The 24,910-nt window shown below is 38.5% G+C and overlaps 2 protein-coding genes across 8 annotated transcripts in view; one reads left to right on the top strand and one right to left on the bottom strand.

Moving 5' to 3' along the window:
• LOC136442362 (U6 snRNA-associated Sm-like protein LSm2) overlaps positions 1-24,910 on the top strand; it is a 223,136-nt gene that overhangs the window by 163,823 nt on the left and 34,403 nt on the right. The window lies entirely within an intron of this gene.
• The window catches only part of LOC136442526 (serine/threonine-protein kinase N2-like), a 50,805-nt gene continuing 26,206 nt past the window's right edge, over positions 312-24,910 (bottom strand). For 2 of the 7 annotated variants that reach the window (XM_066439432.1, XM_066439436.1), the window contains 17 exons: positions 21,328-21,535; positions 18,106-18,300; positions 17,161-17,270; positions 16,415-16,558; positions 16,057-16,132; positions 15,314-15,435; positions 13,262-13,474; positions 11,073-11,099; positions 10,467-10,597; positions 8,568-8,729; positions 7,260-7,436; positions 6,913-6,975; positions 6,109-6,328; positions 5,544-5,651; positions 4,265-4,345; positions 3,743-3,802; positions 312-3,150 (listed from right to left, as the gene is read on the bottom strand). In XM_066439432.1, coding sequence (XP_066295529.1) covers positions 3,007-3,150; positions 3,743-3,802; positions 4,265-4,345; positions 5,544-5,651; positions 6,109-6,328; positions 6,913-6,975; positions 7,260-7,436; positions 8,568-8,729; positions 10,467-10,597; positions 11,073-11,099; positions 13,262-13,474; positions 15,314-15,435; positions 16,057-16,132; positions 16,415-16,558; positions 17,161-17,270; positions 18,106-18,300; positions 21,328-21,535 — 2,241 coding nt within the window. In that variant the 3' untranslated portion in view covers positions 312-3,006. The remainder of the gene's footprint in view (positions 3,151-3,742; positions 3,803-4,264; positions 4,346-5,543; positions 5,652-6,108; positions 6,329-6,912; positions 6,976-7,259; positions 7,437-8,567; positions 8,730-10,466; positions 10,598-11,072; positions 11,100-13,261; positions 13,475-15,313; positions 15,436-16,056; positions 16,133-16,414; positions 16,559-17,160; positions 17,271-18,105; positions 18,301-21,327; positions 21,536-24,910) is intronic. The other 5 variants (XM_066439435.1, XM_066439434.1, XM_066439433.1 and 2 more) reach the window with 5 other exon arrangements.

Genomic DNA, 24,910 nt, shown 5'->3' with positions numbered 1-24,910 from the left:
AGTGGATTAACAACCCCTGCCTCTACAGCCTCAAAATGGGTATGGGACCTTTACCATACACAAATAGTTTCCAACTACATGTAACCTGCTGATCTAGAAATCTTGCTCAGTGTCACTGACGAATAGTAGTGGATGCTACTGGAAGCGTATGACCTTTTCCTACATCGTATCCAGTTGCTTGAGTAACTACTTTTGTGGTGCATGTACATGTAGTAAGTCACTGTGTGTATCTAAAATATCCACACATAACATTTTTAACTGAAGGGACCACCCTAAAGATTAAGAGATAAATAAATAAACATCAACTCCTCTTCCTTGTGTATCTGATTTCTGCTTTAATCTTCTCCCATGAATACACACATACATCATCAGACGTCGAGAAGGGGAACGGAAACAACGATCTACCAGACATCCCTACACAGAATAAAAGAGAAGGAACAGTTTCTTCCCCGGCCATTTAAAAAAAACAATGACCAAGACATCACCTCCCTCTTGAAATATACAAGTACCGACAGTTGTACCGTGGTACTATAATTGCATACTATACAAAACTATGTACAATGTTGAGTCACATTTTTTAGTTCCTATGAGACTGGCACTATATGAAGGAGCACCGCGCGTCCCCCTAGCGGCTGCAAAGGCATTGCAGTCAATAATAATCACCTCATCGGGACATTCCACTTATCAGGTAGGGGTGGGTGGATGATTAATTTTTTTTTCCTTACATCTTGCATATTCGCAGGCTTTTTCTTTCCCATCCAAGTTGATATAAAAAAAACCCACCTACCCACCCCTGCTGGATTAGAACAGCCCGTTCTTTAACTATCTCCATAAGACCATCTTAAAATATTTGCCTAAAGATCTGATGTGTTCCTTGAAACCACACCGTTTTGTGCCGGTTATTGCTCTGTTTAAGCTATAAGACTTTACAATATTCTCTGTGGCGGTGCTTTCTTTCTTCACATGATTCCACAAGTTTTTAAGTACAACGTGTGTCAAGTACGATGGCACTGTCATCTAGTACATACCCGTGATGCTACACACAAGTCGTCTAACAATGGCAAAAATCACCGTAAACGTATCTGTCGGTGTACGTACCCAGTACATGATGACGCATACATTCATAACTAGTGACAAAGACATTTCTGAAGTGTGTTTGAGGCGGTGCATTCTAAACAGTAGGAAAAATTCCCTTGTCTTTTGTATTTGTGGGAGGGAGTGGCTGACAAACATGTTTTTGGCGACACCTCGGCGGTGGAGGCATTTTTGCTTTTGTGTGGCTTGTGTTTAGTCTTTTGCATAAAATGGAGCGTTAAAATTCTGTCACACATTTGTGATAAGGTTAGGCATAGTATCCTTGATACAGATTTGTCACAAATATTGTTAGCGGTATTTCACAGTCATATCAACAACTGTTGTATACCACTAAACATAATATTACAATGTCACAATCCCAACGTATTTCATTGTCTTTGGGCCCTTACTTGCATATCAACAACTGCTTGTGAAATTCAAAATTTTGTTCAACATTCAGTGGATGGGTGATACAGTGGGTGAGCTACAGTGGTCCCTAACTTGAAAAGGTAGACATTACAGGCGTTACATTACAAAAAGGTCTTCCCTAGTTAAAGTTAAAAACATTTTTTGTGATGAATACATTTCATAGAATACATGTTCCGAACTCTTTGCGAGCGGTCGATCAGTTGATGTTCTGAGGGAGGACCAAACCCTGTTATCGTAATCTTTATAAAACCCTATGAGAGACACATGTCTTGCATAAATCTGTTCCCATCTTCTGTGCATTGAGTCACTTTTGTAAAAGGTATCCTAAAAATGATCCTCTCCGAAACATCAACCGAAAAACCTCTCCACATGACCATTACTTAGGCATCGGTGTTGCATAAATAAATGTTTCCTGTTCAATCTTTAGCACAAGTTATTCATAAAGGTTGTTGTAAACATTGCAAGCTTGCATATACTGATAGCCAAGGCACTATCAATCAACAATACAGTGCATAGCATTACGTCCATTTTGTTGCCTTGGCTGTAAAACAAATAGTGCTGTATATTCTTGATGTATGTTAAGATATGTACTAGCAATTCTTTTTGTATAGAAAATTTTCCTCCGATCTAAAAAACACCCAAACAATGGAGAAGTACAACAGATTGGAGATATTTTGTTCATTTGTAAAGAGAATTGATACATTGACTTTATAGTTGACGGTGTTGGATTAAATGTTATATTTTTGAGTGTGCTTTGCATGTAAGAAGTAATGTTAATTTTTTAACATAAATAGCTAGGTTCTATTAAATGTGAATGGACTTAAAATGCAGCCATTGCTTTGACAGTAATTTGCATTTTACAATCACAGTAAAAATGTAGTTGCAGCGATTTTCTCTGATTTGGTAATACTTGCATGTCCAAAACATGGTCAAATAACCAAGCCTGCAAACTTTCATTTGCATCTTCAAATGTGTGTTATTCTTCACAACCATTATAACAGCGGACAAATGCTTTTTGGAACATTTTGCATATACTGTGTACTTTTTACTGGTTGTTTGGGTCACAATTATAATAAGACTTTCATAAAGGTAAAGTGTTGTTGCTCTTTGTTTATTATTTCCTGGCTTGTTGTTCAGAGAAGTTAGATACAGTGAGGGAAACTAAAAAATGTCATGCACCTTCCTCTTTTCAAATAAGCTTTAAAATAATTCTGATTCATTTTCAATTTTTGCATGGTATACAATCAGAATTGTAACAGTTAAATCACGCACTGGCATTGGTGACATGGCAAGTAAGCCGGCTTTGTCATAAGCATTGTATACAACTGAGTAGTACATGTTCCCGGTAATAATAATAATGTGTGAATATTTCCCAACTGATTATTACACTGATAACACCCTCAACCATACCTCCGAAAAATTATTTCTAGCTGAAAAATAATATCAGCCAAAGGAGAAACTATACATGGTATAATAATCATATTTATCTATGGTTCGTCCTTGTTAGCACCAGTCGGCCATGTACTCGAACTCTTTGAACATTTCCTGTTCGTCTCCGGAGATGTGTCGGGGTTCCCGCGGAGGCGTCAGGATCGGCTCTTCTGTCGTAAACTCTTCGTCAAAGTTGCTAACATCTTCTGAATGTTTCTGGAGGAAAAAACAAACATTAAGGAAACTAATGAAGATCTTGGTCCAAGCAGGTAAAGACTACTTAATTTTAAGATCAAAGTTACCATGGGTACATGTATACCAAAGACAAGCTATCTTCTGTCAGGACATGAGTTAAATTGACTCCAAACATTCTCTCAACATTGTAGCAAAAATATGATCTATACCAGTTGACTAGGAACAAATAAATTAAAATCTATACCAGTTTGCTACTAAGGAACAATAGCATAGCAAGAAAGTGATTTGCATAATAACCATCAGTTTCATGTCTAGGATATATGAGAGAAACCACTATGGATAATATTTAAAAAATGTGGACATTGTTTTATGGTTGTGTTAATTGATATGCAATTGATATTCTAAACAGAAGAACAATGAAAATATTCATTATGTGGTAAAATTCAGCTGCTTTCCATGATTTACCCAGCCAAAAGCTGAGTAAATCATGTAGTATTGATTTCAGGCTGTTGAAAGGGTCAAATGTCAAAACAGGGGCATCTGTCACAACAGCTCTGCTCCTGAACACAGTATACAGTATCATAACAATCATTACAAAAAGTGTTTGACTTACTATTGTTGGCACGAATGGCGGTTTAACTCTTCTCATCAGGAGGTCGTCCCAATTCACATTCTGTAGATAAGACAGAAAAAAACATCAACATTTCTGTTATGTTTGTACATGTATGTCCTTTGGTGTTTGTAACTCTTTTAAAATCTATATTCCTATGGGTTTGTTTTTTATGTACATGTACCCAAAATAAAGAATATCAAATGAATGAATGTTATTACTAAAAATGTCCCAATTCACAAATGACCGTAGTATGTCCAGAACATATAAATATACAAACCAGAAGTTCTGCTGCAGTACCATGAAAAGCCACCAGGGCCCATAATCTAACTATTTCTTTAGTTTGCCTACGTGCACCAACATACCATATACATGTACATGTCTCATAAAGATCCATCCAGACTTTCTCAAGTTACATGTATGCCGTTCACAGACAAACAGACAGCCCCCCCAAAAACCTTCTTGGCGAAGGTAATAATATCTGAAAAAAAACAACAACAACGAAACAATGACAAAACTACTCACTCTAAAGAAAGGCTGTTTCTTGACATCTTCTGCATCTCTCTCTGTGGACCCTAATCTTCTCTCTGGGTTTCTCCTCAGTAACTACAACAGAAATCACAACAAACAAGGATTCCTTAGCAAGCAATAAATTACCGCTCGATGTTTAGTGACTGAAACAAACTTCACAACTTATCATCATAGACAAGTGGGCAGCTCAATGAAACCTGAAGTTATATACAAACTTTGAAGTTGAAAAGAAATAGGAGTGTTGCCAACAAGTTGAGATATGTACAGTCAAGTTCAGTATGATGATGATGAAATAGCTTGAAACAATGTCTAGTGTTACATGTAGATGTGCAAAGCTTAAGTGTGACATACGCAAAATAACAGTTACTCAAGCCACTGGATAATTTTAACAGTCAGTCGACAAATACATGGACCGCTTACAAATACTGTAAATGCAGAAATGTTTGTGGTAGTTTTATGTTCGCGGTTTTCACGGCGACCGTTTCACCGCATACATAAAACCACCGCAAACATTTTTGTCCAATACTGTAGCAGTATGTGTGACTATAGCACTGCCGCAAATTTAAAAACACTTCATTTTCCCCTTAGCGCGAAATAAAAACCATGCGAACTTAAGTGCATTTACAGTACCTGATTGCCAACCCTTCATTGTGTTAAGTGTGACAGGTTATCCTGTATGATATAACCAGCTGCAGCTACGCTGAGATCCTACAAACCTGGTGTGTTGGTTATACCAACTTCATAATATAGAATAAAATGATAACCAGGGTGCAAAATGCTTTTTTGAGCCAGGTTGCCCATGTTGCAAATGCTAGGTTGCACATCCAAATTTCAGGTTGCTCCAGCAACATTCACCGATTTCTTCAAATTAAGCTCGTATGTAGCGTATAATACTACTAATATTTCAAAATATAAATTAGATAATATTGTGTTCCCATTGACCTAACAACATCTTGTTTAGCCGAGGGCAGTGTGTTTTCGTCTTTTTCAGCTCAAATTCCACGATCTGTGAAGGGTTTTGGATGGTTTAAAACGAAAAAGTGTTGATTTCTTTGTTTCAATTGAAGATTTACCGAATTTTATGAGAGTGACACTGTGTTTTTGTGAGCTTCCAGGGCTCCGATTGAGATCTTTGGCTCAAAATATAAGGTTGCACACTGCACTACCTGGGTTTGGAATTAACTTGCACCAACCGAAATCTTGTTGCACTGTGCAACGTGCAACCAGGTATTTCGCACCTTGATAACTGAAGTATTTTGTATGTTTGACTCACCCGCCTCATGACGGCAATGGCCTCTGTGGACAGGAACCTGGGGTAGCGAACGTCGTCGTTAACGATACTGTCAAACACTTCCTCTTCATCGTCACCTGGGAACGGAGACTGGAACAGAAAACAACAACGATAAACAAATACACAACAGTAAACAGCCAGTCTTTCTCTAAATATTGTACACTTTCCCTAAAATTTGTGCCACCACACCTTGTGAAAAGATCAATCTTCAAATGCACATCGTTTTCACAACTGTATCACAATGTTGCATTGACTTTAAAGTTAAACGCATTGAATTCCTTTAGTTTCATTTTAAAAGGCCTGTCATTTTCAAGTCATCAAGGCATTTGAAAGACGCTAGAGTCCTTGCATTATGCTTTCCATGCCAAAGTGGTATTACTGTGAATCTAAAAATCTTCACGGTGGTTTTATTCTTGCCGTTCTCACAGTGACCTTTCACCAAGAAACTCGACTAATAGTATGTGTTTTGAATTACCACAGTACCACTGCGAAAATAAATGTATCACTGTAATTTGCGAGCAGACACAGCAAGTTGCATTCTACCCACCTCTCCTACTAACATCTCAAAGATGAGGACCCCGAGACCCCACCAGTCCACCGCTCTCGTGTAGGACGTTTCCGTCAGGACCTCGGGCGCGAGAAACTCCGGCGTCCCGCAGAAGGTGCTTGTCCGGTCCCCGTACGCCATGCCTTCCTTACACAGGCCGAAGTCGGCGATCTTCAGGAAACCTTCCGAGTCCAGCAACAGGTTGTCCAGTTTTAAGTCTCTGCAATGGAACCAAAGTGAAGATGCAGACCATGCACTGATGCCACCTAGCAGATTATGAGAAAACTGCAGGCTGACTTACAAGTTTATAGAGCAATAGAACTATTACTAAGATATGTTTAAGAATGTTAGATAGACATCTAGGTAAACAGTATATAAAGACAATTCAAACTCTACAGCTGGATAAAATTCTAACTCCGGACATTTTGAGTGACATCCATCACTCTTCTTCAGCGTCAATAGCAGTGCTGTCTCCAGCTTTAAATTTTTTCTATCCCACTCATTCTTTGACATCCAATGTTTTGATTATCGTTGTTGAATCTGTCATTTTGAGCCTACAAAGATGCATTTTCATCAATTTTATGTCATGAAGTTCCCATTTTTGGGACAGACAGGGTGACATTTTTCCCGCCCCAACAAGCAAATTTCTGACGGAGGGATGGGTGCTGGAGACAGCCCTCGTCAATAGAATAAAGGTAACAAGGTAAAAGATGCACACTGTGTATTGATGCCACCTAGCAGATTATGAGAAAACTGCAGGCTAACATACACTATGTAGACAAATGAATGCTTATCTGCACTCACCTGTACACTATGTTGTGTTCATGTAAGAACTGCAACCCCAGCACAACACAAGCTGCATAGAACCTGCAAAATAAAACACCAACCATGAGCCCAAAAAATTCAACAATATACATGATAAACATGCACACCAAAGTTTGGCAAAATATTTTTTACAACACACAAGAGAAAAACCACACAAAATTTATTGAAAATTGATAGGATCTTTAACTCATTACTTGTCCATCACACCACATGGAAAAGAACTGTATGCTTTTCAAATTAGCTTCTTAAACATAAAACCAATACTAATTATCAGATAAACATTTTGTTGTTGTTTGGCCATTGTCTAAACGTGTAGCGCAACTTACACTGTCCTGGGTTCGGAGAAAACGTCGGAGTGGATATGCATCATGAGGTCCCCTCCGCTGGCGTACTCCATCACGAAACACACGTGGCCCTTCGTCTGGTAGCACGCAAACAGGTTCACCAGGAACGGGTGCCGCATGGAGTTGGCAGCCTCGAAAATACGCTTCTCGCACATCAAGCTATGGAGGATAGACATAGGAATACAGTGAGTGTTATAATACATACATGTAAGCTTGGGAGGATAGACATAGGAATACAGGGTTACATACATTCTCTATGGGGGATAGACACTCTAGGAATACAGTGTTACATACATAAGCTATGGAGGATAGACATAGGAATGCTGTGTTACATACATAAGCTTTGGAGGATAGACATAGGAATACAGGGTTACAGACATTCGCTATGGGGGATAAACAGAGGAATACTGTGTTACATACATAGGCTATGGAGGATAGACATAGGGATACAATGTTACATAGTAGCTTTGGAGGATAGAAATAGGAATACAGTGTTACATACATACATGTACGCTTTGGAGGATAGACGTACAATGTAGGAATACAGGGCTACATACATAAGTGTTTCACTGCTTGGCTGTATAAGCTCAAAGACTTGGCAGTTGTGAACCATTAATTTGCCATTGATTTTGTGTACTACAGTATATACAATGTAGAGCATTACAGTATATAGAGCATTACAGCCTATTTTAGTCAATGGCTATGTCAAACCTTCAGTGGCCTTTGATCACTATAACATGAAACCCAGACATTACATCTAGATTATTCTAAAAGCCCAAGACCTGTACATAAATACAACTGTTACAAATTATGATATCGGCAGGAATAAAAATGCAAATTTTTTTCATATTCATGTGTGCTGTTGTGACTTGACCAATACCCATTCAACAGTAGAATTTTGCTTCATCTTTTCTATCTATACGGTAGATTCTATTAAAATTTCTTTTAATAAACTTTCCCATCATTTTCATTTCCTAAAACCTTCAAAAAACAATATACTATCCACAATCATAACCACAGCCAACAGCAGAAACAATTTACAATTTACAATTTGATCACTTATGCAGCTATTTGCGTACACTCTTGGGGGAGTGGCATCGTAAATTTGGCCATCTGGCATAAGAAAACATTACATCACACATTCACACTCTGAGCATAACAAACAAATTATGCCCGATACAGTGCCCCACATGTATATTGGCAAATTTCCCATTGGGGGCAAATACCCTTTTTACGTATTCCATGGTAGTATGAAGGAAAAAAAATCAACATATTGGGCATCGATCTCACCTTTCGACCTCGTCTCTAGCCAGAATGTCGCCTTTTTTCAGCGCCTTGATGGCAAAGAGCTCTCCTGTGTTCTTGTACTCTGCTAGCAGGACCTTCCCGAAATGTCCTCTTCCTAGAACCGCCACGGGGCGGAAGTTGTCCATGGTCATGGTCGATGATGTGCTAAACGACGAAAACATCAGAAATTTTCATTATCAGTGTCAGCACAACAAAGGTTAACTACTGAACAGGTATAGCTTTAAGTACAAATATTGACATGAGAGCTACGTCAGTAATAAAATACTAGACATCAGTTTGGTGCACCTCCCTTAAAATGAACTAGAAATTCTTGCCAATATGATAATACAAAGCCACACCTTAAAATACATGTATGCAACACTTGTTACAAGAAATATCAGATGCCATAGATACAGATATACATACAGAATATAAAAGAAGCTACGAAATCTCGGATACCTTTTTCTGCATTTCGCAGCACTATTTCTGGATGAACCGTATTGCAGAAAGGCTCCCATATTGGCTACCACTACTCCAACAAGACTATACCACAGCCCTACCGTTCCCAAAATCACAATCTTGTCCCATAAGACGGGAGCTAGATCTATATAACTCCAGGGCCCTGATTGCACGAGATTAATAATAGATGAAAATCTACAGGACGACGAACCAACAGAACGCATTGACTCCCAATCCCTTATGCTCTCTTTAATATGAAATCATGGGGAAACCCGGTACTTGGGGATTCCGATGTCACCAACTGTACCCCTCCTGAATACGCTATTGGGAAAAATCAAGGTTGATATTGATTCTAGGTACAGTTTGGCCTGATTATCTATTCCAGACCATGCTTTGTGTCAAGGGCCACCGTAATACAATAGAACCTATTTAGTTGCCATCAAACTTGAGTTAGGAAAGCAATTTGAAGCGCTACACTTTAAAGCCCCCCTCTCACTGGACCTGTGACATGTTAGCGACCTCGCTGCGACCGAGCGATTAGACACCGCCCTAAACGAATTTCATCGATAAAAAACTAATCTTTTTACGCTTTAAGTGATTGTTGTCTTTTTAGTCATTTAGTACGTTTTGTATGGTATTCCCATGGTAAAGTCAAGGCTAACACAAATTAAATCTTGGACGCAGCGAGGTCGTCAACGCGTCGAGGGTCCAGTGAGAGGGGGGCTTTAGATGCATGGAGCTCACAGTAATCGTTTCTGACTTTCACAACTGAAGGATAGGCAAAGTTTCATTTCTGTTTAGCTTGAATATATACGAGCCGGTGTGTTGTAGTCAACAAGCGTGTTGGGTTATGTGTTCTGCCTAATTGATTTTATCGGCAACAGTTACATACAATGAAATGAAATGAACTGTACAAGATAATGCAATTAAAATTGATTAACACCATAGTCCTGTACAATGTTTTAATATGTAAATACTACCAATCCCTCTGCATGAAAGTTCATCTGTGTTGGCAAACGGCATTATGAAAGAAGACTAAACTTTATATGACCAACTAGAGATTTTGCCTGTTTTGTCTGCTTTTCTTCCTTATCTAGTTATGTTTAAATCCACTTGCTAAGTTATGGTCAGCTGCTATAAGTGTTTCTACAGAGAAACTACACCGCATTTGAGGCAAAAAAAAAAGGCGAATGGTTTGGATGTAGAATATAGAAGGGCTCGACCAAACGATTCCCCAAAATGTACTACTGCCCGGAATAGCGATATTGATGTCCTTAAGGAGGGAGAGGGGGCGAATAGGATTGAGGAATGGTCAATGGTTCAAATTGGTGTTTTGGAATTCTATACAGTCGAAATATACAGTAAAAAGGTCTACAAATAACTGGAATATACTGTATCTACATTTGAAATAAGAATTAGACACTTGTACAACAAAATTCTCACCCCGTGTATTCCTGTTGGTGCGGCGGTACAGGCGGCGGCGCTGTCAGCGCGCCCGGTCTGATCCCGGGGGACTCCAGCGACGTGTCCGGCGACTGGTCCCCGCCAAGAAAGTCAAACGCAGACAAGGCATCCTGGGAAAGATCAATACCATATAAGCTACCATATAAGGACTTTTCGCAGTCGTGCTACGGATAATTATACACCAGTGTTACGAAATCTGATCATTTCTGTTTCGATACATTAGGAAATAGATAAACATTGACCAATTTTTCTTGTTAGAGATTGAAATTAAGTGCATACTACTCCCCATACTATGAAAGTACAGCCAAACCTGTACAAATGACCACCTCTACAAAAGGACCAACTAGCCAATGTGACCGCTTTTGGGTTGTCCCTTTGATAACTTTTCCCATTGACACATCTCTATTGACCAACTGTCCACAAAGACCAGATTTTATCTGTCCTCTGGGTGGTCTTCTTGGGCAGTTTTGACCGTACAACCAAATGTTTCATAATCATTCAGTTTAACTTTAGAGAACAAATCGAAGATCTGTATTCGAAAGTTTTACAAATCTTTATATGTTTTGTTTCCCAGTTTCCACCTACCAGAAAGTCAAAAGCAGACAAGGCATCCTGTTGTTAGCAGGTGAGAAGAGAGAAAAGGTCATCTACATGAGAGTGAAACACACACATATCTATAAGTCTGTCTACTACAGGTGTCTATGAGCATGGGTTAGTAGATATTATTAGACACACAACACTCGTGACATAGAGCTGTCTTTCAGGAAAACTGGTACTGTAGTTTGATATTGAGATTGAGAGCTTGAAATTCTTTTTGTTTGTTTTTGAAATAGCTGCACTGGTGCACCCAACCAAAAAAATTAGTTGCACAGAAAAACTTTTGGGTGTACCACATAAAATAAAGTTGAATGTCAGCAAAACATAAGTTTGACGCTATTGCCTCTCTTAAGAACTTCAATCTGTAATTCCATCCAGATTTCAAATTTCAACCAAGCAATACATCAAATAAAGTACAACAAAAGGTTATATTGCTTTTTCTGTTGCTTACATTTCAAGAATGTTCTGTATGCTAGTGTACAAGAGAACCGTTACCCTATAGAGTACAAAAATATTTATGTGCACTGGTGCACCCACAGTAAAAAATTAGGTGCACAATTTTGGGTGCACACAGGTGCACATGCACCCACTATTTCAAGCCCTGTATACCAATTCCAATATTCTTCAATACATGTAGAAATTTCTTTTTTTCTTGATATAGGTTACAAGAAAAGGACAATGGACAAAAAGTATCAACTATGAAAAAAACTTCAAAAGTTGTTACAGAAAACATTTTTTTGGAAATAACTGCACACCAAATCCATAAAATAGATATTATCAAGTAAATGAATAAAAAACAGTGATTTCAATTCCTCCAATGTCCCGAAATACAGCTCCAAGGAGTTAACTACTAGTCATCTATCTAGGTTACTACAAGTTAGTAATTATACCAACCTTACAGACAGCACAAAGGACACAACAACGATTATTACAACAAAAAGTTTTCTAATTAAGAGTTCTACATTAAGCCTAATTGGACAGTTCAGACAATTTGAGCCAGATGTCAGTTAAGAATGGAAAGATTAAATTTAAAAAGCAGTGTCAGATCTAACAGAGATTTAAATGTCACATAGGAAGAAACAAAGGCAGAATTATGCGGCCATAGGATGTATTCAAGAGAGAATTAAAGGTTAAGCGAGATATCAAAAGGATTAATAAGCATAAAATAAATACACTGTTAGAAATGTATTATTATTAGTATGGATGCCTTCCTTTGCTGCTTTCAACAATTGTATCAGCTCTGTATACACTAACTATCTAAAGAAAACACCATCCCTTTTACCATTCCACCATTTAAAAATATGCCATTTAAACTCACCCCTTTTTTTTACCCAATTCTAGTAATAAAGAATGTATTACGCCACCCTAAAGAAACAATCTATGATCCTTTTAAAGTAGAAAGACTGTGCACCAATTACACCAAATAGTCATGAAAGCAATAAAAAAATGTGTGCAACCAGCCTTGTGACCCCACCTGCAGAATGGAAGAGTCTACTGCTCTGCAATACTGCAGTACTCCACTACACTTGGACAGGTCTACTTCTCTTCTAACATAGGGGGGTTAGGGATGATACTATTGGACATAGGGATAAGTGAAGGTAGAAATCTTGAACGTAAAATTTCTATAATCTAAAAGCTGTCAAAAGTAAACATATATGGGTAGGATAGAGGAATACTAAATGTGCATTTGGGTAGGGTGAATGTTGGGAGGAATTTTAGGAAGGACTCCGACCAATCGATCGCTTTGAAACTCAGATTCGAATCAGCCATGACCCGACAAATTGTTACTTTGTTTGCTTTAATGACGAAATCTGGCAAGACAAACTCGTTGGAAGGAATGATAGAAACTGACCGTGATTTAACATTAAAAGAAAAGTAGTAGAAACTATTTTTTTCAAAGGTTAAAATGGCGGTGCCAAAATTATCAATCTGAAAACATCTTTTAAAAGCTGACACATTCCAGCATCTCACTGGTGAGTTTGTTTTGTCAGATTAAGTCATTAAGGCAACTTAGAGAGTGATTTGTCGGGTCATGGCTGATTCGAATCTGAGTTTCAAAGCGATCGATTGGTCGGGTTGAGAACTGTGGCGTATGTACTTGCAAGGGTGTTTGGGAGAAGTGGAGTTTCGTACTGCAGCATACCAGAGCAGTTCTCTCGGATGACGGATTTAATTACCATTACGCTGTCGTAAAAACCTGGAGAGGAAACTCTCTGACTAACTTGGACTTCGTGTTCAGCCACCGAGTTCTTCTTGCCGTCCGAGTTCTGGGGGAGGGATTCGCCGCGTGGCGGCTTCTCCGGGGGTTCCTGCTCAAACTCTAACCTGTGCGCGGCCGTCCTCTCGCTAGGCGTGCTGGCCTTGACGGGCGTGGCGCCGCCACTTCCAACCTAATGGTGGTGGCAGAATGGGAATGTTACCTTGTACAACTGGCATACATCATACATTTGGGGATGTTATTGGAGTCTAGCCTGGTAACCATCCTATTCTAGGTCAGGTTCGCTCCTCTAGATTGTTTGCCAAATAGTCTGGCACCCGTCTCCTTAAAACGTTTGGCCCTTACCCCATTCACTATTTCTGGTATTGTGTATCTTTTAGAAGCAGTGAAATGGGCATGGAACTTCCAAATGCCTGTTTGAGCCTGGTTACAGAGGATCATGTGACTCAAAGCCAATCAGAGCTCTCGAAAATAAAATAAAGGGCGTGGAACTTCCAAATGCCTGTTTGAACACTGTTACAGAGGCTCATGTGACTCGGAGCCAATCAGAGCTCTCGAAAATAAAAAAATCTTAGGCAAATATTTAAATGACAATCGTTTTTCCATTAGCAGGAACCAGACTGTTTGTTTAGCAGGGAAGCAATCAGAGAAGTGTACTGGATGCTACATGTAGAAGAGGATGGATATCTGGCTAGAAGTTAAAAAGAAAGTTGATATCTGTAATATCAAATGTTAACAAATTTCCCATTGACTTCAGCAAAACGACAAACATCTAAACAAACATAACTGTAACTGTACAACTAAAGCTACATGTACTCACAAGCAAACATTAGCAGTTAAGTCTCAAAGTATACGTAAGAGAAGCTACATTCTATTGTATTCTATTCAGAAGCACAAAATATGTACAACCACTGCACATACATGTACATGCTACATATAAGGATACCTTTCACATTACAGATCTACACACACACTAGATAAAAAGAAGCCTATACACCTACCTTGCCATTGCCCACATGCTGTGTTGCCCATGCCTTCTACATTATACAAACTGACCATCACCAAACAAGAACAGACATGATGGTCTCACATCACAGTTCCTGTTACAGGAGCACAAAGTAGTACCGCATGCAACACTAAAACAGCAACAAATCTGTGGTCTACTTTTAGAGTATATTTTCTTTTTGGCATGCTTAAAGCTTAATGCAAAGCAGCATATTAGGAGGAAAAGTATTCAAAGAGTCTCAAAGCCTCTTACAAAAAGAAAGTAAGACAGAATCAGCCGCAAATGCAAAGCATGAAAGTTATATAGGTGAGCAGCAAGCCTAACATGACAGAAAACTGTGATGTGAGACACAACCTTGTCATTGTTAGTTCCAACAGTACAATGTGTTGGACACTGTTAGCAAAAGTGTCAATATTTGTTCATTCTCTGTTGAAAGTTCCTTTATGACTTTTTTTCAGGACTGGTGCTGCTTCTACACATCTCAACACAAAAATACTCCCTTAATTTTGTTTTTTACAAGAAAATGACAGAATAATCAATAATGTTAATATGTACAAGACCTGAGGCATTATATCATTTCGAAAACCAAAGATGCAAGATTTCTACTATTCTTAAACGAGTTTTAACAGTTACTGTAATTTCCAACACAAAAATAAGTCCAATTTTTGTGTTGGAAATTACAGTTAAATCTCGTTTAAGAATGATTTCTACCAACACAGATGAACTTTCAAGCTAAGATTTCTACTAATATACACTAAAAATTCTTGAACTTTTCCAATTTATGGCAAAAAAAACACTTTGAAATCTAAATTCTAACTTTAGTTATTAACATTTGTTACCATTTTTGTATATAGTACCTTCCAAATTTCCTTATTTCCCAATAGCTTCCCAATACCTAAACCATGCTGAAAACTAAGTCCTCTCCAAATATAGCAGCACCAGTGATGTATAATTTTTTGGCAGACATGGACAACACAAACATTATGCAGGATAAGGCAAGACTACCTCACTAATAGGACTGAAGGTGGAGGGACTAGTGCCACATGCCTGGGGCAGCGCTCTCTTCATCAGTCGACCCCACGTCGCAACGTTGATGTTCATCTGGCCCGGCCTCAGGAAGTTCTTTCCTGCGGGGAAATCACCACGACATTGTTGTTGTTGAAGATGCGTACAATCACAACAAGGCGTTGTTAACAACAACGACGCTTTGGAATACATCCTTGAGTCATACGTTCTACGGAGCTCCTTCATTTAGAATTTAGTTTTGTTCTGAAATGTTACAAGCTCTGTGGTCGGTAGTCAGAATAAGACTATGTTCCAAGAAGTTGTTGTTGCTTATATACACCGTAGAGGTATGTGCACTGCCACATGTACACTTGACACACCAGTTAAGGCCAGTTTCCTGTGAGGTCGGTGCACCCTACACGGTGTGACCTGGAGTAACCTGATGCATGTATGAATGACATTCTCCATTGGCTTGGCACAGGTCCAAGGTTTCGTGTAACACTTGGCCTACTTTGGACTTGTTATTTTGAGCTATTCCATTTAAACATATGGGGGTATTAATAAAAGATTTTACGTAACGAATGTATGGATGAGTGAAGAATAAGTCAATAATTCAACTTAAAAAGTTTAGGGAGGGGGGGGGGGGGGCTTATTTCTAAATGAAATATCCCCCAGCTCAATATCAAAGGAAATAGATATTTAAACAGACTGACATAGAATGTATTCACAATATGTAGACTTACCTTTATGTTTTGGGAAGATCCTCCGTTGCCTCTGTAGTTTAGGTTTCCTCTCTATTACTGGGTTATAGAAGGTGACCTAGTGAAGGCAAGGTCACAAATAATCAACATGTTTATAGTGCAAACATTCTGACAAAACAAATTGGTGAAATTTTTTTTATACAAGATTACATTCTTGAAGACAATTGATATGCATCATCTTCCTTAGTGCAAAGCCAAAGTTTACAGTATTTCTTCAGTAAGTTCAGTAACAACCATGGAGCAGTTCAGAATGACCTCCATGGATTATATGACAGTGAGAGTGTGTGTATCACTGATCAAAGTATATGCTACTGACGCCCATGGAGCATACGGCACTGACCTCTATGAAGAGTTTTCCTGTGGGTTCTATGTCCACACACAGACCGTGCCTCTGGTTGTCCAGGAAGTCCTCTAACCTCAGGTACTTCATACCACATAACGACCGCCAGTCCTTCCAATAGATTGCTATCTCTAACTCCCTTGACTGAGAAAGAAAAAAATAAGAACAGAAAGATCAGCATGACGTGTATATCAATAGTAACGTTTTGGTAAATACATTTAAGTCTGATATACCTTTGTTACATGTAGTACAACAGTAGTTTCAAAAATTTTGGAAGGCATTAGTTATGACCATACAGAGGAAAACTACACAGTGTTGACTCTTCTTAATACACAAAAGTGAAACATACAAGTCATGTGGTTTGGTTTTTAATTTTTGAGGAATCTGATGATGTGCAGCTATGCAGTTGTTATCTCCATGAGAAATGGAGATTTTTTCATAGAGATATTGTTTTGAGCGTGTTTGTGTGTGTGTTTTATAAAAAAAACCCATTCCATTTGATGGTAAGAGAGTTGAAAAATGCAACATGTGTGACTGAGATATAAAGGGACATTGACTGATAAAATTTATGCAAATGAAGACCTAATTTGCATAATTAATGAGAACATACTGTAATTCCATATTGGTAGATAACTGGAATTTCATACTTGTGGCAATGTGACAGTGAACATTGTTGAATATAAATTATGCAAACGAGGGCCTAATTTGCATAATATATATTTTCCATGAATTGTGAGGCTACTTACCCTATCTAAGTCTATATTAAATCTCTGGTCCCAGGCTTGGTTACTACATGTCTTCCACGCTGTTTGGCTAACCATTTTGTTGTCTAACTTCATAACTGCCATAACTTCATCTGAAAATAAAACAAAAGAACTGGTCAAATACCATGACAAAATCATGTGCATAACAAAATCATGTGCATAACAAAATCATGTGCATAACAAAAGCATGCAGAACAAGGCAACACCATGTTGCAGAAGCTAGCCACTAGTTTGCAAGCAGAACATTCAACATCTTGCAGAAGGTAGCCACTAGTTTGTAAGCAGAGCATTCAACATCTTGCAGAAGGTAGCCAATAATTTGGAAGCAGAACATTCAACAACTTGCAAAAAGGTAGCCACTACTTTGCAAGCAGAACATTCAATACCATTCCCTGGAAAATTATGCATGTTACACCAGACACCTGAAAAAAAGTACCAAAAAAAACAAAAAAAAACAACAAAAAAAAACATGCAGTGTCCGAAAAAGCACAAATCTATCACCTTCAGCATCTTGTGCTTTAAAGCAGCCTGGTTGTGTAAGTAGGTGCAATGGAAAAATGTCACATGTACAAAGACAAACACACAAAAAACAGACACCCTCAAAAACTACAGCAGCTTAAGGCCAATCAGGTGCAGGTGTTCTTAGAAATTAGATAAAGCATCTACAAAGGAAAACACAAAGTTAACATGCATCTAAAATCGAAATTGTAGCTGCATGAATGAGTAAAATAAATTCCAGTTCAGAGTAACAGACATGCCTTATACTTTTGCTAACTTTTTTAAAGTTTTGAAATACTCAAGATCGACTTTTTCCCAACACTCCAGTTATTAAAGGCTCAAGCCACAAACTTAGAAAAAAACAGACAGACAGACAGACAGACAGACACAAAGACATACATACACGTTACCTGATTTCGTGATACTTACTTGATAAGTCCTCTGGTTTGACACTGTATGTTTTGCTGCTGTTGCGCCCGTGGAAGCTTCGCTTCGCCGACATGAATCCGCCGCTCTTCGTCTCTCCCGGGCTGCTGATTGGGAAGGTGGGGCTGCTACTACGCGACCGTCCCGGCACGTTCTCTAACAGGTCCTGACAGCCCATCAGTCGAACATCCAGCCGACCTACAGTAGTGTCAGTGGATATCAATGTTACCATCAACGGAACTTTCCAGTTGACCTACTGTATAGTGTTGGTGGGTATCAACGTAACCATTTATAGGCCATGTTGATTTGATTATGTGGATGACATCCTCTGCAGACCCCAAAACTGATGCAAGGGTGCGAATAGAAAAAAGTTTAGCCGAAAAAAAGGTGCATTCAGTAGGAAATCTGTGTGGTTAGGAAGGTTGAACAATGGAGTATGGTATACCGAAATATAGATTCTTCATTTTTGTTCTTTCAAAACTTCTTCTTTGACTTTGGAATTGACTTTGGCATTCTATGATATTAGTATCCGTTTTCTGAATTTTTTCTTCTTCAATTTACAGCATGTATTTTCTCATTATACAGCTGCTTTTTACGATTAACAGTAAGGTTAAAAACTTTTTATCTATTTTGGAAATGGACTAAAATTTATGTGCGTGCAGATGTCATCCATATAATCAAATCAACATGGCCTTAAGCAAATATTCTTGACAAGTTACTCCTGACAGCCCAACAGCCGAACATCCAGTCGACCTACAGTACAGTGTCAGTGGGTATCAACGTTACCATTAAGGGAAATATTCTTGACAATTTACCTCCACACTTACTTGTCGACTCGAATCATTAGAATGATGACTTACCCTTTTCTGAATATCAAAGGTCTATCAATTACACACCTACTTTTAATCATGTTGGCAAGATGGCTGTGTGTGTATTATAGGATGCTCTGACAAAACAAGTGGCACTTGTAGCTTGCAGTCTCTGCTTGTGACTTGTAGTTTCTCCTGACTAGTCTCTAAAAAATTACATGAACTTTTCTTTCTCTTCTGTGCATGTTCTTGTTATATTTCCCTCTCCACAATCTGTACCGGGGAAAGTGAAATCTATCGTTTTCCTTCTTCTGCCAGTTTCAGTTTTGCCAACATAACTCAAGAACCTATGGATGAATTGTTATGACATTTGGTATGAGGGTAGGTCTTGGGAGTCAAGGTTGATTCTGGGCCTTTCTAGTGATTTTCTTAGTACTACAGTGGAAATTTCAGTTTTTGTATCATCTGTTCTGGACATGCTGTAGTCTTGAGTTTTACTTTAGATCCAGTTTGCTCATTCTTATTATCAACAAACTTCTTTGTTCTTTAAGATTTACTACTTTCCTCAATATCATTCATTTAGTCCAGATTAAGTATTACCCCAAAGGTCAAGTCCAAATGAGAGCCACCTGTATGCCATGGATATACCCTACAGGGTTTTCCCTTTACAGACTACTCATCATCCTTTTAGTGTATATGGACAATGTGTGACTCATTGTCTCCCGAGATGACATCATCGATGTCCTCGTTCAAGTTCAAGTTAGTGTATATCTTTAAAAGTTTTGCTGTGATTCTATGGCCATGTTTTTGTGTGTGGTGATCTCTCCATCGCAAAATCATCACTCCATGAACAGTACAGTTTTTCTGTCAGTAATGCATTAAGTATGCCTACTGTGAACATTTCTTATATTCCCCTTCCAGTGGGAAGGGAATATACTGTTTTTGCTTGCCTGTTCTTCTTCTTCTTTCTTCTTCTTCTGCCAAAAACCAAGTAGATGTGCGGTGGTAGCTCTACTAATGGTATAGCAGAAAGTTATATGTACCTTATGTTACAATGTACGGATGTTATATTTGAGATGTAGGTACCTATAGGAAAGGTGAATACACCTGACAGTAAATTATGCTAATGAGGACCTAATTTGCATAATATATGCATAAACTTGTATTTCCCTTACCGTAAAAGCTGCGGATGTCATCTTTGAGATATAGGTACCTTTAGGAAAGGTGAATGCACCTGGACATAAATTATGCTAATGAGGACCTCATTTGCATAATTTATGCATAAACTTGTATTTCCCTTACCGTAAAAGCTGCAGATGTAATATTTCAGATGTAGGTACCTTTAGGAAAGTTGAACACACCTGACCATAAATTATGCTAATGTCGACCTCATTTGCATAATTTAGGCATAAACTTGTATTTTCCTTACCGTAAAAGCTATGGATGTCATATTTGAGTTGTAGGTATCTTTAGGAAAGGCGAATACACCTGACCAGATAGAAATAATGCTAATGTGGACCTCATTTGCATAATCATGCTAGGCATAGACTTGTATTTCCCTTACCGTGAAAGCTACGGATGTCATATTTGATATGTGGGTACCATTAGGAAGGGTCATAAAACCTGGCCATAGATTATGCTAATGAGGGCCTCGTTTGCATAATTTATGCATATCCCTTACCATAAAAGCTACGGATGTCATATTTGAGATGTAGGTACCTTAAGGAAAGGTGAACACACCTGACCATGAATTATGCTTATACAGACCTCCTTTGCATAATTTATGCAGAAACGTCATAATACCCTTACAGCCAATGCTAACGATGTCATATTTGAGGTGTAGGTAATAGGAGGGGAATATCCTGCATTTTCCCGAAAATGTTGCCATTCTAGTTTTTATCTACCACTCGCTCTCACTCTTTTGTATTTGGTACTATGTATGTTACGTATAATAATATGTGTATAGATTTATCAGGACTTTAAATGATGTAAAGTGTATCTTTGTTATACATTTTGCCTGACCCGTACCTCTTCTCTCATGACCTCAATGAAATGCAGCCTGCAGGCTGATTGGAGCTTTTCATGAATAAACAAAGGTTCAAACAAACATGCAAGAATTTCTACAGTCACATTACCTGTTAGAGCTGCAGGTTTGGGGTAGGCTGAGTATAACCTGACCTGTTAGAGCTGCAGGTTTGGGGTAGGCTGAGTACATTTTGTATAACCTGACCTGTTAGAGCTGCAGGTTTGGGGTAGGCTGAGTACATTTTAATATAACCTGACCTGTTACTTAGAGCTGCAGGTTTGGGGTAGGCGGAGTATAACCTGACCTGTTAGAGCTGCAGGTTTGGGGTAGGCTGACTATAACCTGACCTGTTAGAGCTGCAGGTTTGGGGTAGGCTGAGTATAACCTGACCTGTTAGAGCTGCAGGTTTGGGGTAGGCTGAGTATGTCTGCTGCGTGTAGCTCCCAGACGTCCTGTAAGACACCGGCGAGGTAAGGGACAGCTCCGACTCGATTTCCTTCCTCTTGTCTGAGGCCTCGGGCATGTTCTTCAAGTGCTTCTCCAAGGAGAACTTCAAGATGTCCAGCTTCTGGGACGACTCCTGCAGTTTGGTTTGTGCCTTTGGAAGATGCAAGACAGTCACTTCAACACCATGGCTTTCACAATGTACAAGTAGACCTTGACTTCATTATGCATTGACCACTTGTGACGAATAAAAAAAGATGCATCTACATGTATGTCAAGATATTCTAATCTTTTAATTCTCACTTGTATCACGGTATCTTAGCACTTACATGTTTCTCTTACTAAGAACACATTTCAAGAACTGCATGTTTTGTGGGCTTAGCAAGCTTGCCAGTTTAGCATTCCTTATTTAGTGAGATCTTAGACGAGTAATAAGCCTTGTATCACATTCTTTATCCACAGCTAAGAAAGCTTTTGCAAGTTGCAGTGAGAAAAGCTGCTAGCAGAATGTTAGAGGACAGCAATGAAGAGAATTTGAGAGTGACATTTGACAGGAGAGAATGAGTGTTTGTGTTGCATTGTTGTGATTGTATGTATCTTACACATTATACAAAAGTTAATGTAACTTAAATCTTGTTTAGATTAAAAAAAAAAAAACACATTGAAACTGAAAATACATGTTACTTCCCTATAGGTTGTAAATGGAGCTAAAATCAAATCCTATATACACAATATGCTACCGGCATCTAAACTGCATACAACAACCAAATCATATTTGCTAACACATCTTCACAGTCAATATTGAATAAAAACATATATCTTTCTCTTGTATTTTCCCATAGAACAGGTATACTAGGAATAATATCAACAACTACATCCTATCAAAGCACAATAACTACAAAATAATGCTAAATCGCTGATACAATGTGTTTCTACAGAAAGACATTTTCACTTATACTGGTACATATATGTATGATTGTCATAAAATGTTAATCCAATTAAAGATACAGGTACAGCAAATTGCTATTTTTCTACCAGCTTGGCACAAATCAAAACAGTTTCTATACAAACAAATTAGAAGTTTGCCATGCATGGTGGCACCCTTTGTAAGGCAACCATGCATGCTGCAGTAGTATATGTATTAGGCACTCTACACACGTAAACAGTGATCAATACAAGCTGGTGTTTCTGTATGTTAGCTTTTAACAGCAACAACAGCTGACATGCCTTATTTCCTGCAATGCATTCTACAGTATACACACTGACACAACTACATGACTTGTACAACATGTACATGTCCTACAGAAATCATTATTTGTCACTATGATATATAAAGAAAATAATCATCTACACTGACTACACATCTACGAAGTACATAATGTTTTGCAACCATTCCTCAATACATATTAAGCTCACAAAGTCATGCATTTATCAAATAGATTTAAAATAATTCTACATACACTACTTATACTACTTTAGGCCATGTTAATTCGATTTTATGGATGACATCCGCATGCGCCTCAATTTTCGTCCATTTCCAAAGAAAAAAAAGTTTTCTACCATCGTACAAAGCAGCTACAAAATGGGCAAATATACATGTATGCCGTAAATTGCAAAAAGATATTTCGGAAAACAGATACAAATGTTTAGAATGCCAAACTCAAAGAAGAGGACGTAAAAGACCAAAAATGAATAATCCATGATTTGGTATGCCATTCCCTGTGTGTTTAGTCATTTGTTCAACCTTCCTGACCACGTAGATTTCATAATGAATGCAACTTTTTTTTTTTTAACTTTTTTTTATTCGCATGGTCGCATCAGTTTTGGGGTTCCCAGAGGATGTCATCCATAATGATATAATCAAATCAACATGGCCTTACATTATATTATGTTTTGGCATTTTACACAACTTCACTTTCTATGTTTTCAACGATTGAAGAAAGTTGCACGACAAACATTTTTCACGCAGCACAAATCTATGTACATCAAAACTAATATCATTACATTTAACTCCTTATACTATAGGGAAAGAAATATTATTGTTTTTTTAACTTGGGTTACATCACTGCAAATCTTGCTGCTACGGGGATGCGCCGTGCCCCTTACCTCTTCTGTACAGTTGATGGTCCGTTTCTGGCGACGCCTGGTCCCGCTGCTCCACAGCCTCATGTGGTAGACTCGCGGGCTCCAGTGCCCATTGGACGCCTCTTCGCTCAGAGACCTACTGGTCCACCTACTCCCTGACTTCTACGGCCACCGAAACGGTACAATGGCATTGTGTACAACATAGCATTTCTACCAGTCGTTTTAGGTATATACAACACGGTGTATTCGATCCGTGTTGCCCGACAGCCGAAGGGCGATGCGACCTGCGGGAGGGCCGGGATCGAGGGTGATACGGAATACAACGTGTTGTATTTTATTTATGTCATACCCACCCGAGAAAACACGTATTTCAATGCGAAATGCGCCAGAAGTTGAGAAAAGTTGGTGTCCTCGAACAAAAAAATTGTAAAAACATCGATTCCAACCTCCGAAACCAGTATTCAAATTTTCGACAGAGGCGCACTTGGCACACTCGAAATGCATTCTAAATATTCTATGATACAAGTACATTGTAGAACCCCTTGTGATATCGAAATTTATCACACGATGCAGAACACCCGTATCGAACGTTTTCGCGGCCCGGGTATGAGATAAAACATTGTATTTCTTCCAGTCTTTTTAGGATAACTAAAACTACCAGAGTCCCCCTACAGTGCAGGTAAAAACGATTTCAATTACATTTTGTAAGCCTTACAATACTTTTTACTCAAAGATAGATTACAACTTATATGACGATGAAAGCCTACACGCATGCAAGCTTCCTTTACAATGACTGTCTCTACCAATTCTTACACATTCAAGTAAAGTTTGACATTAAAGTTAAGCTAAGGTATTACAGGAGACAAGAATACTGTTACTGATTATCATGACAAGATTACAGGTGTAGCATCCCAGAACATACCCCTGGCCAGAACGTACTCGGTCGTTTTCTAGTCAAGGGTACATTCTGGCCTGTTACACCCATACATGTAAATGTTATGACTATGAGCCTATCAGTGTTATATAAACTATTCGTCAACCCATAAAAAAATTGTCATACGAACTACTTTATACAAATAAAATCATAGCTTAGGTTCTCTCTTGATCTTATCATAGATAAACGACAATGCAAGTTTCTGATTGGCTGTTATCTTAATTAGATCAAATGCACGACATATTGTGATCTGGTAGGTGTGATGAGTATGTTGGTCAGCTGTAGCAGGCAATGCAGCAAGCCTTTATGTATGCAAAAGTAAAGGTAAGTCGGCAGGCAATGAGACAGAGTAAGATTAAAAGAGAGTGTGATATGGAGATATGCAAATGCAGACAGCATCATTAACAATCAGCATATAACAGCAACTAGTACCCATCTCAAAGTCAGAATATTGATATAGTCATTTCAACATTCACTGCTTAACTAATTTGTCAATTACTAGAAAACTTA

This window comes from Branchiostoma lanceolatum, chromosome 9 (genome assembly GCF_035083965.1).
Source record: "Branchiostoma lanceolatum isolate klBraLanc5 chromosome 9, klBraLanc5.hap2, whole genome shotgun sequence".
Lineage (NCBI taxonomy): Eukaryota > Metazoa > Chordata > Leptocardii > Amphioxiformes > Branchiostomatidae > Branchiostoma > Branchiostoma lanceolatum.
The sequence above is the reverse complement of the archived record's forward strand: the minus strand, read 5'-3'. Positions and strand labels throughout refer to the sequence as shown.